Source organism: Rattus rattus, chromosome 4 (genome assembly GCF_011064425.1).
Source record: "Rattus rattus isolate New Zealand chromosome 4, Rrattus_CSIRO_v1, whole genome shotgun sequence".
Classification (NCBI taxonomy): domain Eukaryota; kingdom Metazoa; phylum Chordata; class Mammalia; order Rodentia; family Muridae; genus Rattus; species Rattus rattus.
In genome coordinates this window covers 133,284,427-133,297,714 of record NC_046157.1, presented here as the reverse complement: position 1 = coordinate 133,297,714, position 13,288 = coordinate 133,284,427, and the positions used below count along the sequence as shown (strand labels likewise).

The following is a 13,288-nucleotide window of genomic DNA, read 5'->3' as shown; positions in this document are numbered from 1 at the left end:
GGGAAAGGCTGGGAAATGCTGATCTGGACAGAAATAGAAGGAACTAGAAACTACTACTCTCTCAACAGTGTTACATAAATGACAACCAATTTATGCAACAGAGCCATCTAAACCTTTAGCTTTGCTACAGAAAAGGGTTAACATTAGGTCTATTCTGGTCTAAGCTATAAAATAAACATATAACACCAGAACATTATGGCTTGTCAAATTTAGGTTTAGAGAGAAGCCAGAGAAGACATTATTTGATGGAAGAAAGAAAAGAATATACCAAAGAAATAAACATTTGCTTAAAAGGAGACATCTTTTTATTTCTTTACTTAAAAAAAAAAAAGACAGATGTATTATAAATATTCAGTTAACAGTTAAAGCTATAAAGTAAAAACATTTTTAAAAATTGCATTTAAGCCAGGGGGTGGTGGGAGAAGAGGTATGGGATGTGGAACAGTCAGGGGGTGGACTGGGAGGGGAAGAAAATCTGCAGGGTAAAAATAAATTTAAAAAAAATTTATAAATAAATAAATAAATAAATAAATAGAATTACACTTAAGTAGAAAAAGAATGACTTTGTGTCATAAAGCCTTTTTTAAAAAAAATCAAAAAATTTTAGGAAAATTTATAAACTAAATTTGGCTACAGAAACAATTTCCCTAAACGTATAAAGTGCTACAGCACAGAATCCCAGAATATATTGCTATTAGGTTTACAAAAGTACCTTCGAGAGTCGAGGAACCGTTGTTGGAAACTCAGAATGCCCCAGCTGACCGAAGGTATTACTGCCCCATGAGTAAACCTATCAGAAACAAGAGGGGAACAGAATGTAAGTTTAATCTTAAATGTTTATTCTGAACCTTCTCAAGTACCTAAAATCACAGAAATTATTCACACTAATTTTCTACTCCTTAAAACGACAGGTGTTAGCTGGACACAGGGGCTCCTGAGACCCCACCACTCAGGGGGGGAGGAGGTGGAGGTTTATAGTCTGAGCTAACTTTTCAGTGCAGGCAGCCTGGATTACAAAGGGAGAGCTTGTCTCATCCCATTTCAAAAGAAGAAAACTGAAATGAAACCTGGCCTGCTGGTACAAGCTTATAAGCATAGCACAGTCAGGCGGGAGAATCTCAACTTTGAGGTCAGTCCACCTCCACAAGACTCATAGCATAGAGAGGAGGTCATGGGTCCCATTCACAGACACCTTTTCCTCAGTGGTGCAGCCACTGGTAAGGTGCATGTGTTCCTGTACTCTAAATAACCCTACTGAAACCCACTGGGATGTGTGTATGTATACATGTTATGTATGTTTATGTGTGTATACCCCATATATACTTCATACACAAACATTCAACACACACATCACACATTATGCAGATACCCCTATACATATATCATACACATACACACAAATCATAGACATTCCACATATCATACAGATACCCCCACATTACATAGATACTCACACACATATACTTTCCCATACACATACAACATATACTGACATCCCATATATACTCACAAGAACAATACATTTTCTTAAAAAAAAATCCTTGAATAACTGGTATGTATGTATGTATATATGTATGTGTATATGGATGGATGGATGGATGGATATTTTTTTCCTAGAAAATTCATGAGCAAGGAATTCTGAGTCAATGAATATGTACATCTTTCAGCAAGGTCCCATTTAGATTTCTGCCACCACTGCTTTTTCCTGTGTCTTGAAGATATATGTGATATCCTCTATTAGGAGAAAGTAGTTTTAAATTTGTTGGCTAAATTATCTTTTGTCACTAGCCATCCTCCTTTTAAATTCTTCACATGTGAACATCAGGGTGAACATGTGGAAGTCCAGAGACAACTTTCAGGAGTCATTCTCTCCTACCACCGTAAGGAGGCACCCAGAGGAAGCCAGGTTTCAAGCCTGAGGATCCACGAGGACCTCTCCCTCTCCATCCCTCCCTCCCTCCTCCCACTGCACCTCTCTTCAACCTTGCTATGTAACAGAGGATGGCCTGGATTCTTGCCCCTCCTGTCTCCTGAGTGCTGGGATGACAAGCATGTGCCACTAGGCCTGGTTTACGAGCTGGAGACAGAAGCAAAGGCCTTGAGCACTCCAAGCACACACTCTGCCAATTGGTAGGTATTTGGGGGCCTGTTAATGTTTGCTGGTTAGGACTGCTGAATTATTATGAAGACAATCATATCTTGTTGTGATTTAATGTCAAATCTTTTTTTCTACTTTTAAGGTTTCCGGGGAAAAGTCACCAAATATTTGTTCTTAAACACTTATGATTCCATTTGTTCGTTTGAAGTCTCTGCTCCATTTACAAATAGAATATACCAAATTCTAATTCTTGCCCTACAAAAAAAAACCAGTCAATAACTCTGAAAGCGTCTACTGCATACTTGGTCTTGCTTCCTAAACTATTACAACACACCTGTCCTGAAGACATCCAAAAGACTCATATACGTGGGTCTGTTTCTACTGTCAGGGTATTTCTGTTCAACTGAAATCTTAACATCTTAAGGCAATTTCTTTTCTTAAGGTTTTGTATAAATAGTATTCAAAACAAAATTGGCTTTTTTTTTCTTAGTGTCACACTAAGAATCTCCTTCATGAGGGAACTGAGGCCCTACTCTACCTGGAGACTCTGGCTCCATTTAAGAAGGGCCCTGGTCTGGCAGCTAGAGTTAAGTGGAAGCTTTACTCCAGCCAGACCAATGCCCTTCAGATGAGCTGGATAACTTCTCTTGCTCCCTTCTCCTCATCTATAAAATGGAAATACGGCTCTGCCTGACAGTACAGTAGTTCAGAGACAGTCTAACCAGGACAACCTCCCGTCAAACCATGAGCATCACTCACTTAGCCTCTCACCTGAGATTTCGCAGTCAGTGCGAGAGAGTGGGAGCCACCTGCCTCCAAGTGGATGACCTCTTTACCATCCAGACACTTGACACACAACGGCTGAAGCCTTAAAGGAAACAAATGTGCACAAACACAAAGTAAAAGTGTTTTCAGCATGAGTCATAGCCTTTATCAAATTATACAGCCAGTACTGTTAAATAAAAATAAAATGTCAAAAATAGTGTACATATGCTCAAACTTCTTCTGAATATTATACCTAATTTCCATTAGTTTTTAATTGCAGTGTTGTCTGTCATCACTAATTAACCCCTGTAATGCAGAATCCATTAGGAACCATAAAATTGAGCTGGAAATGGTACACCTGCAGACAGGAGGATCACTGCAAACCAAGCCCAGACTAGACCACACAGTACAACCCTATCTCAAATAAAAATAAAATAGAAATGTACAAACTGTAGAACTGTGAAAGAGAGAGCACCACAGGGAAGAAAGACAACTTCTGATTTCAGTCCCCTTCGCTCTGCTGAGGAACGTTAGCCCACCGCTTCAGACAATCTACTCATACATCTTCACTCTTCATATATCAAGCATGTTAATACTGGGAAAGCCTATTAATCAAAATGACAGTCTCCCTGGTGTACATAGACTTTAATGCTTTAGTGACAGTTATCTTAAGGAGCACAGCTACATCTTTTGGGGTCAGAACCCTGTTAAAATGTAACTACTCAAATCTTTCAGTGACATACCACCTTATCCTAATAGCATGTTCTGCATTCCAAGATGAACAAACATCAAAACAGATATGTACAAGTGTGCACAGACACGCCAGTCTTTTATTGTTTTTTGTGTGCCACCAAGCCCAGCTTCTAGTCCTGTATCATTAGGCACTGAGGGCTAAGGTGACAGCTTTTTTATCAGCACTAATGGTACATGGTAATCTGTCCTGTTGGAGGAAATGGGTGTGTAGAGACCTCAAAAAAAAAAAAAAAAAAAAAAAGGCTACTGTGTAAGCTGATCGCCATCAGTAAACGCTGGCAGCACTCACCTGGGCAGGACATCGCCGTGCCCCAGCTGCCCTTCCTTGCCTTTCCCCCAGGTCCACACCTCTGTTCTCAGCGAAGGCAGGAGGGCATCTGCTTCTCCACTGTACGTGGGAGTCAGAACCACGGTCCGTGTTTTCACCCTGGCGGCCTTCCTTAAGAGCCTGGGGGAAACTGAAGACAAGCAGGAGCCAGGTCAGGGCAGGGAAGCAGAAGACCCCGCTTTCACCAGAACACCCTACAGCAATCACCAGCGTGGTATTTATAGAAACACTCCTAGCTCCTTTGCAGCAGAGTGGCTCTACTGGTCAATGAGGTCGGGAACGGCTCATGAGACCTACAATCAGAAGCCTGTTTAAAAGTTTAATCTGTCACACTGCCAAACATTTGGCTGCAGAAACCCTCTCTGTGTAGCATTTATCAACATCATAGAGAGCGTATATTCCAGAGAATATGTTAAATAAATGGGTGTTGTGCTGATGCTCACGTTGCTTGCTGAGCGAGAAGACTGCTGAGGCCCATCCTGAACTACACAGAGTTCCAGGCTAAGACCTTGTCTCAGGAAAACAAACAATAAAAAACAGAATATGCTCTAAGAAAACTACTGCAAGGTTCACAAATACTTTTCTTTTTTAAAACATAGTTCAAAGCTAATGTTTTCTATGCCAAGTTTTAATTTTAAATATATAACAAATAAATATAATAATGGTTTAGTTTTAAGACATAAAAACTTAAACTTCTAAGATGGGAAGAAAGTTTTAAAAGGGGGGAGCTAGAGAGATAGCTCAGCAGTTAAGAAAACTGGCTGCTCTTCCAGACAACCTGGGTTTGATTCCACATGTAATCCCAGTTCCAAGCCATCTGATACCTTCTTCCTGCCTCCATGGGGACCAGGCTTGCACATGGTGCAGACATAGATGCAGGCAAAACACCCATACACATAAAATAAATTAAACAACAAAGCTTTTACATATTTGGATGACTACATAGATTAGTGGGGTTTTTTTTCCCCTCGGGTGTGTTGTTGTTATTTGTTTGCTATGAGACAGGGTCTAGCTATGTGGCCTTGGCTGTTCTGAAACTCACTATGTAGACCAGGCTATCCGGCAACTCATAAGAGTTCTGACTGCCTCTGCTTCTAGAGTGCTGGGATTGAGGTGTGGCTCACTATACCTTACAACAATGTATAACATGAAGTAAATCTTAAACATCAATGTGGTATAAGGCCCCAGCAGGACAATTTAAATAGTTGTTAAAAAACTAAAGCTAGGGGGTTGGGGATTTAGCTCAGTGGTAGAGCGCTTGCCTAGGAAGCGCAAGGCCCTGGGTTCGATCCCCAGCTCCGAAAAAAAGAACCAAAAAGAAAAAAAAAAATCTAAAAAAAAAAAACTAAAGCTATATCCTGTAACTATTTCTGAAGCAGAGAAACTGGTAGCTTTCTCTCAAAGCCAAACACCATTATAGAAACCTCAGAGTCAGAATATGCCAGCCCTGATAATTAGGAAGACTAACTTGCTATATCACAGCATGCAATGCTGGAGCACTCAGGACTCTCCGGAAGTCAATCCACCAAGGCATTACCTTGCGACAACAATCCTGGGAGGGAGAGTCTTCGACTCCCTCCCTCCGACTCCTCCTCTCTGATATCCATGAGGCCTGATCTTTTCTTCCCTTGTAGGGGTTCCTGTTTCACCTGCTCTGCTCTGAGATCTTTCAGACTTTCTGGGCCTGTGGAAGCAGTGCCTGACGGAGCTCCTGGCTCACAGGGGGCAGTGCTATAAAAGTTCATAACTTTCTTGAGAGACAAGGCCCCTGCTTCATAGGTGGCGGCCACTCTCACACCAACAGCAGATGCACAGGAGACCACCAAGCTGTTGAGGGCTGAGGTGCTTGTGGTTGGTGGACTGTGAAGATCAGGAACTGCTTCTTCTACAAGAGGCTAACACATATACAAGCATAAGCAGTCAGTAGTAGCCATCTGCATAAAAAAAATCTAAAGCGGAACCAATGACGAGGTGCCTGTCTGTAACCTTAGCATTAAGGAGGCTGAGGAGGAGGAGGAGGAATGAGGCCAGCCTGGGCTACACAGCAAATTCTAGGACAACGACAATAGAACTGCTTATCTTTGGTCTCAAACCATCCCCTCCTGATTGCGGAGTTAACATACTGTAAGGAAATGGTGCTTGAAATACAGTTCTTCACCTATGTGCTTCCTCTTGTCTCAGTGTCATGCTTTTTAGTGGCATGTTAATATGATCTCTAGCCACTTTATAAAACCAAGCACAGAAAAAGGAGAGCAAGACACAGAAAGTTTGAAAGGTCCTGGCTGCGGCCCTGGGGAGGCTGAGGCAAAAGGAGCTCAAGGTCAAAGCCAGGGAACCTGGCCTTTCATAGTAAGACCTTGTCCCAAAAAATAAATAGACATAAAACAAAAACAAAAATGAAACAAAAAAACTGGATTTAATGCAAGATGCCCTGAGTAGAAGGTTGGAAAAACTCAAATTGCTATTACTTGAATACTATTAGGAAAATTTAAACTGATTACTTGCTACTATGAAACAGAAGAAATAAGCTATTCAAAAAAGAAGGTTTTTTCTAAAACACTTTATAATGAAGATTTAGATGTAGGCTATATAGGAGAAAATTGTATTCCCTGGCCTACTACCCCTCAAACCACATTCTTAGGCTAAGCCATCCGTAACTCATCTCCTATAACTCAGTAGCTGGGCAGGCTACAACCTTTGCTCTGGTTACCACAGAGGATAAATGGAACAGGTTAATAATTAAATACATGGAGCTAGTGTTCTTAGCATGCTCTGTGGGACTATTAGAAAGTTCAACAAAAAATTCCCAGTATCAGTGAAAAATTAGGTTGAAATATCAAATACTGTTTACTAAAAAGGAAAAAAATCATTAGATATACAAAAAAGCTTTTGACATATAACCATAGTTACACTGAAAAACTATTGCTTCTTATAGGGGTTGATGGCTGAAAAGATAGCTCAGTGGTTTAGAGCACTTGGCGCTCTTTCAGAAGACCCAAGTTCAGTCACCAGGGCCCATGCCAGGCAGTTCACAATACCTGTAACTCCAGTTCCTGGAGATCCAACAACTCTGACCTCCATGGGCACCTAAACTCACATGCACATACTCACATGCAGAAACACACACCTACACATAATTAAAAATTATATAACTCTTTAAAAAATGCTTTTTATACCTGAAGACCCCAAAGATGTGCACATTGTTTCTTAGTTTATCCTGAATTCAGAACCAAATGGCAAAGCACGGTTGTAAAGCTGCAGACCAGCCTGGGCTACACAGCAAAAGGCTATCTCAAAAACAACAACAAACCAAATAGAAGTAACATTGGCGTCTAATCTTCTTGAAGTAATTCCCAGTGCCTACCACAGTATCTGGCACGCCGAAGGTGCTCAATATAGTTTGTCAAATTACAAATTTACATATTACAAACATAGAAGTTATTTCTATGCAAATAAGTAATCTAATGAAAATATTCAGCAGAGGCTTGAAAACTACATACAATTAAAGGCAAATACTCTGAAGACTTAGTTCTCATGACAAGGTGTTCAGTGCTACTGGGATTTCTACCCTTTGTTCATGCTATCTCTGTAATGCCCCTAGCAGGTGCCTTGATGGTCTCTGAGAGGGAGATTCTTACCATTAAGGAAAGGCAGAGATCACTGCCAATAGACTTAAGCTACTGTTAGTGATGTATTATATATGTGTGTGTATGTATATATGCATGCATGTACATGTATGCATATGTACATGAGTATATGTGTATATGTGTGTATATGTATGCGTGTATGCATGCATATGCATATATACATGGATGTGTGTATATATGCATTTTTTGTATCTTTCCTTATTTTAGGTGCTGAAAACCTCAGACATGCTTGGCAAGTGATCTACCACTGAGCTACATTCTAGTCATTCAATTGTATTTAAACAAATAAAGTAGGGAGAAACTAATTACTAGCCGTTTTGATTGAAGATATAATTTTAGAATTTACAGTCAACCAATAATAAAGACCAGCATATAAATTTTCTGTTTAGTGTAAGGCTAAAATGTTACTTACATAGATTAAGTTAAATTTAACAGGAACACAACTGCCAAAACCAACATATATAATAAAAACTTCATTTAGCAAAGTAAGTTCAAAGGAAAATGTTGGGGGTCGGGGAATACAGACTTTTAATAGTGGTAATTCGATACCCAAATGAGCTGTATACAACAAGTGTTTAACCTTACATTTAATAGAGGAAAGACTTCTAAAGGACAAAAAGGTCTTCTATGTTTGTTTTTGAGACAAAAACCTCTGTAGCCAGGGGTGGCCTCAAACTTGAGATGAGACAAGGTCAAATTTTTTATAAACACATACAGTCTAAGAATTTTTTATAAACATTCTTGATAAATTAATGTTGCTTTGTTTAATCTTTTTCTTATAAACAGTTTACTCTTAATTGAAAAAGAAAAAGAGATCAAATACCAACAAGTTCAGAGAGTTTGTGTGAAGCAGAACTGTTTCTAAAAACACCCAGCTTCTTACTCAGACAGTAGCTTTGGGAACAAAGAACTCAGAGTTCTCCTGGCTGTAAAGACCCTGCGTGGAAGAACAGAAACAGCTCTTTCCTGAGTACACGCTTTGCTTCTTCCCCACCACCACCTTTGGCACAAAGCAAATCACAAGTAATTCCAAGAGAAAACCAGAAAACTGCCTTTTTGGAACAATGTGTCTCCAGCAGTGGTATCACCCCTTCTGAAGTCTTCAATGAGAATATTTTAAATAAGACAATAGAAAATATTTCCCCACCTCAAATAAAGCCCAGTAAGGACCAGTTATAACTGAAAACAGCAACTAAAAATAGAACAAACCTGAAACATAATGTAAAACCTCTAAGTTTCTTTTCTCTCTTTTTGTTTTTACTTTTGTTTTCGTTTTTGTTTCCTTTTATGAGATAGAATGTTAATTGTTGCCCTTGCTAGCTTGATACTATGCAGCATAGCCTAGCCCCAAACTCGTAGCAATCCTCCTGTTTTGACCTCCTAAATCATGGGCATACACAACCTAGTCCAGAAACTAAGTTGTTATATGTCTGCTTACAACTACATTCTCCACAACCTAGTACCCTCACTTGATGGGAGAAAACATCTAGAATAGTCCAGAAGCAGCCCTGTAAGCCCCTCCTTATACTGGTTATATTCCTCTGGGGACTTCCAAAATGTGGTGACTCGCCAGGATGGCAAAATACAAGCAAGGAAATAAACAAACAGCAGTTGGCCATTTACAGAGCAAGCCAAGCATGATATCTTTCTGAATTAACACTCTCCCTCCTCTCTAGGCTTGCTTAGAGCCTAGAGACAGAATTAAATAGCAGCCTGATTTTGGGTGCACGCCGGGGGTGGGGTGGGGGGGACACCTGCTGGCCTTAGGACTTCAGTTTCCTGAAGGAACACAAAAACAGACTTTTAACTCCAAATAGCCTTTACATTATAAAATGTAGCAGCTACCTGGACCTGGGGTAGCTTTTCTCCATGCTCATGGTTCTCCTTCACCGAATGCTCTGATAGCTTCTGCAGGTATGCAGTTACCGTCTGGGTGTCTGGGTATGAGGGAGCTGTTCTGGCAGAAGACACTTCAGCCATTCCCACGATGTTCTGCTGGGCGGAAATGGCACTGCCACTTGTGGTCTGATCGCTTCCCATATTCAGTTCAGCTTCTACTACTGTGTTCTCAAACACCTCTCCTTGCCCATCCAGCGTCTCTGGGTGAGGGCTGGTCGCAGTGCTGGCGTGCTTTTCTGCTTGAGATTCAGACAGTGTCACACCTAAAGGGCAGCAATGGCTGTCTGATATTATCACGTGGTCCTCTTTGTCTGTCATGGTGATGAGCAGCTGGCTGCACTGATTGCATCTCTCTGGGACTGGCTTCAGATCCTGGGGAGGGAGGCACTGCACAAGTGCAAGGCTGTGGAACGCACCACAGGCCACCTGGAGCACCACTCGTCCAGCAAGGTGTTCCACCTTTTGTGGCTTTGTCACTGGGAAGGTGGTGGTGATGAGACCCAGCTGACAGCCGGTGCCCCATGCCCAGATCTCTCTGCTGATTGACAATGCCAGTGTATGTTCCTCGCCACATGCCAACTGCAGAATCCTAACTGCTAGCAAGGGGCTGGTCTCCGAGTCAGAAATGCTGACGGGACTTGGTTCCGACACATACTGCTGGTTAGCTACCGCACACTGCCCAGCAGCGTTCTCCCCCCACATGTACACCACTCCACTTTCTGTCACCGCTCCACTGTGGAAGCTCCCTGTTGCCACAGTAACAACATGATGCCCAACCAGGGCACTTTCTAGAAGGGGGCTGCTTGGACAAATTTCTGCTGCTTCACTTTTCCAGGGAAGGGTCCCAAAGCTGTAGACCTCACCATCTACGGTTCAAAGGAGAAAGAGGTGAGGTTAGTGAAGTAACGGAGCATTTCACCAGCCAAGACCTTCAGAAGCATGTTGTAAAGACTCAGACAAGCAGACGGCGTTTCGCTCTGCTCCTCTCACGGCATTCTGGATTGAAGTGAGAATTTACAAACCAACCTTAAGGAGCAGGGGCTCACTCACAGCCAGCATCACAGGCCACTACAAAAGCAGCCAGCAAACCTGAGACAAAATTCCTGCTGTGACAACCTGGAAAACACAGCTCCACATGCCATGCTGTGAGAGGATATTTTCTTTCTTTTGTAACTACAGATTGAGCCTTTCGTGCTAAGCATGCACTGTACCACTGAGCTCCATCCACCCCCAACTGAAATGAGTGTGCACTCTTTTTGTAATTTGGACACTCAGAAACATGACACTGCTTAAACATGAGAACAATGAGAGGCTTTCCCTCAGCTACCCCAGCTTTTGTGAGACAGGATCTCCCATTGAAACCTAGGCTGGCTTGGAACTAGCCATGCAGCCCAGGCTAGCCTCAAACGTAGGGCAACGTTTCCTGTTTCAGCCTCCTAAATGAGCAACAACACTCTGGCCTCAATTCTACATGATTTTTTTTTATTAAAAACATTATTATTAATGTGTATGTGAGATGTTGGGGGAGGCTCAGTTCACAGCACGTGTGCAGGTCAGAGGACAACTCCAAGGAGCTGGTTCTCTCCTTCAACCTTCATGTGGACGAGGGAAACCAGACTCAGGTGTGACAAGGGCCTTTGCCTACTGAGCCATCTCACTGGCCTAACTCTAGACTTCAATGATGCCATGTTAGTAAAAGGCTTCCAATATCTTACTTAATAAAAGTTTTCAGGTATCTTAATTAACATATCCCAAATACATTACTTACAATGAGGGCTAATTCTATAGCTCGATGCCAGAGTATTTTCTTAGGCTTATGTGAGACCCCCAGTTCAATCCTCAGTACTACCAAAAACGAACAAACACCAGAATTCTCCCAGATATTTTTGAGAATTATACATTTTCAAATCCATAGTATAGATATTGAACTTATAGTTCACATTTTTCAAGTATTTCCCAAAACCTTAATAAAATATATCATCTTATTAAATAAAATATTAATTTAAAATGTGTCATAATAAAAGCAACATAACAATGCACTGGAAAGAACTCTCATATGCTCATGTTTGTTTTATAACTCCTCTAAATCCAGATTTAAACTGTTTCCTAGCGTTTTTCTTCTCAGTTCCTACAATAAAAATATAAAACATTATTAATACTTAAATGTCTACTATTCAGAGATTTAAAATTAGAAATCAATGAGACCCAAATCAAATTCTCTATGACGAGGTTGATAAACTGGCAACTTTAGATGGACGATCTCCACACAGCTTTTCTAAGCTGGTTGTTCTGTCCTACTGTTCTGTTCTGAGACACTGCGGCCTGTGGCCTCAGGGAGTAGGAAGAAAGCTCTGACAAGACAGAGCTCCATTCGGGTCTGTGCTAACGCAGCTGAGCCCCATGGGGAACGGTCAGCCCTGGCACTCCACTGTGCTCAAAGCCCCAGCTCTTTCTATTAGCATCACTGTTCTGATAAGCCAAACAGTCTCTAAGAAACTTTTCATGAGGTCAATTATGTGTTGCGCACCATAAAAACTTTAAACCACAATTCTCCCTTTTATTCCAGTTCATAGAAAGTGTTAACAAATGAATACAAGTTTTGTGGAGGGCGTTGCAGAAAGAGCCTGCAGCCGTCAGTAACCCTTTCCTGATCTCAAGCACAGACACGAGCAGGGCTGTCAGCAAGGCTAAGCCACCTCTCACATACCTTCAGTCAGAAGAACTCCATGCTTCACGCCAAGAGCCGCCTGAAGAACTGATTTTCCTCCCCAGCCTGGCAACCTCTCTGGTGTTAGAGAAAAGGATCCTGCCTGCCAGACATGGACTAGGCCTCTTTCTTTGGATCCTTCTGCCTCTGCTGAGCTACAAACATTTAAAAACAAAATAAAATAAAACAATTATCCCCCACAACTCAAAGCTGTTATCTTTTGCCCTCAATAATTCTTGAGACTGTATCTTTCTTCTTCTTTATGTCTATGTATGCACTGGGGGGGTTGGAGGATGAATTTGATATTGCACCTTCTACCAGCACAGACATAGGAATAGCTGCATCAGGTAGTTTAATTAGCATTTGCTTTTTTACACTTTGGTTATGTATGACACCAGAGCTGGGATAATATCTCTTATATAAAAGGCTAGAGGATAATCTAAACCCATAAATTACTTGCCTCTAAGCAATAAATAAGGCCTGAGATTTTTTTATGTTTTATAATTTGGGAGCACAGACTTTCTAACTTGATGGAAAAGATATGAGGAACTGAAATCTTCCACTTTATGTTGACTTTAAAGCTAAGGGATTTACATCTGTTTGTGTGCTGGGGAGAGAACCCAGGGCTTGCATGTAACAGGCAAGTACTGTACAACTGAGATCTGTCCTCAGCCCAGTACTTCTTACAGTTTTTAAATATTATTATTTGTATCTGGCATGTACTTGAACATGTAGAGTACAGCAATGTGTTAATTCTACACATGTATGTATATGTTGTGGTCAGTGTAACTACCATATTCTTTACATCAAACAACTATTTCTTTGCATTTGGGACATTCAAAATCTTTTCTACTAGCTATCTGGAAATACACCGGGTGTGGTGACACTGGACTGCAATCCCAACACCAGGGACACACAGGGCATGGAGAGAAGGAGAAGGAGGGAGGCAGGGAGAGAGATCATTCACCCTACAGCCTGACAGAACATTCTAAGGTCCCTATGCAAAGACATTCAATACATTAACCACATCCATTCTTACCATGTTCTGGAAACCATTGTTTTGCCCTCTAGTTTCAAGAGATTGGCTTTTT

General features: G+C 41.2%; 1 protein-coding gene across 2 annotated transcripts in view; it reads right to left on the bottom strand.

The window, feature by feature from the left end:
* Als2 (alsin Rho guanine nucleotide exchange factor ALS2) overlaps positions 1 to 13,288 on the bottom strand; it is a 72,393-nt gene that overhangs the window by 42,001 nt on the left and 17,104 nt on the right. For both annotated transcript variants that reach the window (XM_032901149.1, XM_032901150.1), the window contains exons 3-8: positions 12,198 to 12,352; positions 9,437 to 10,356; positions 5,482 to 5,839; positions 3,906 to 4,074; positions 2,870 to 2,966; positions 713 to 790 (exon numbers count right to left, since the gene is read on the bottom strand). In XM_032901149.1, the coding sequence (XP_032757040.1) occupies positions 713 to 790; positions 2,870 to 2,966; positions 3,906 to 4,074; positions 5,482 to 5,839; positions 9,437 to 10,356; positions 12,198 to 12,352 (1,777 nt within the window). The remainder of the gene's footprint in view (positions 1 to 712; positions 791 to 2,869; positions 2,967 to 3,905; positions 4,075 to 5,481; positions 5,840 to 9,436; positions 10,357 to 12,197; positions 12,353 to 13,288) is intronic.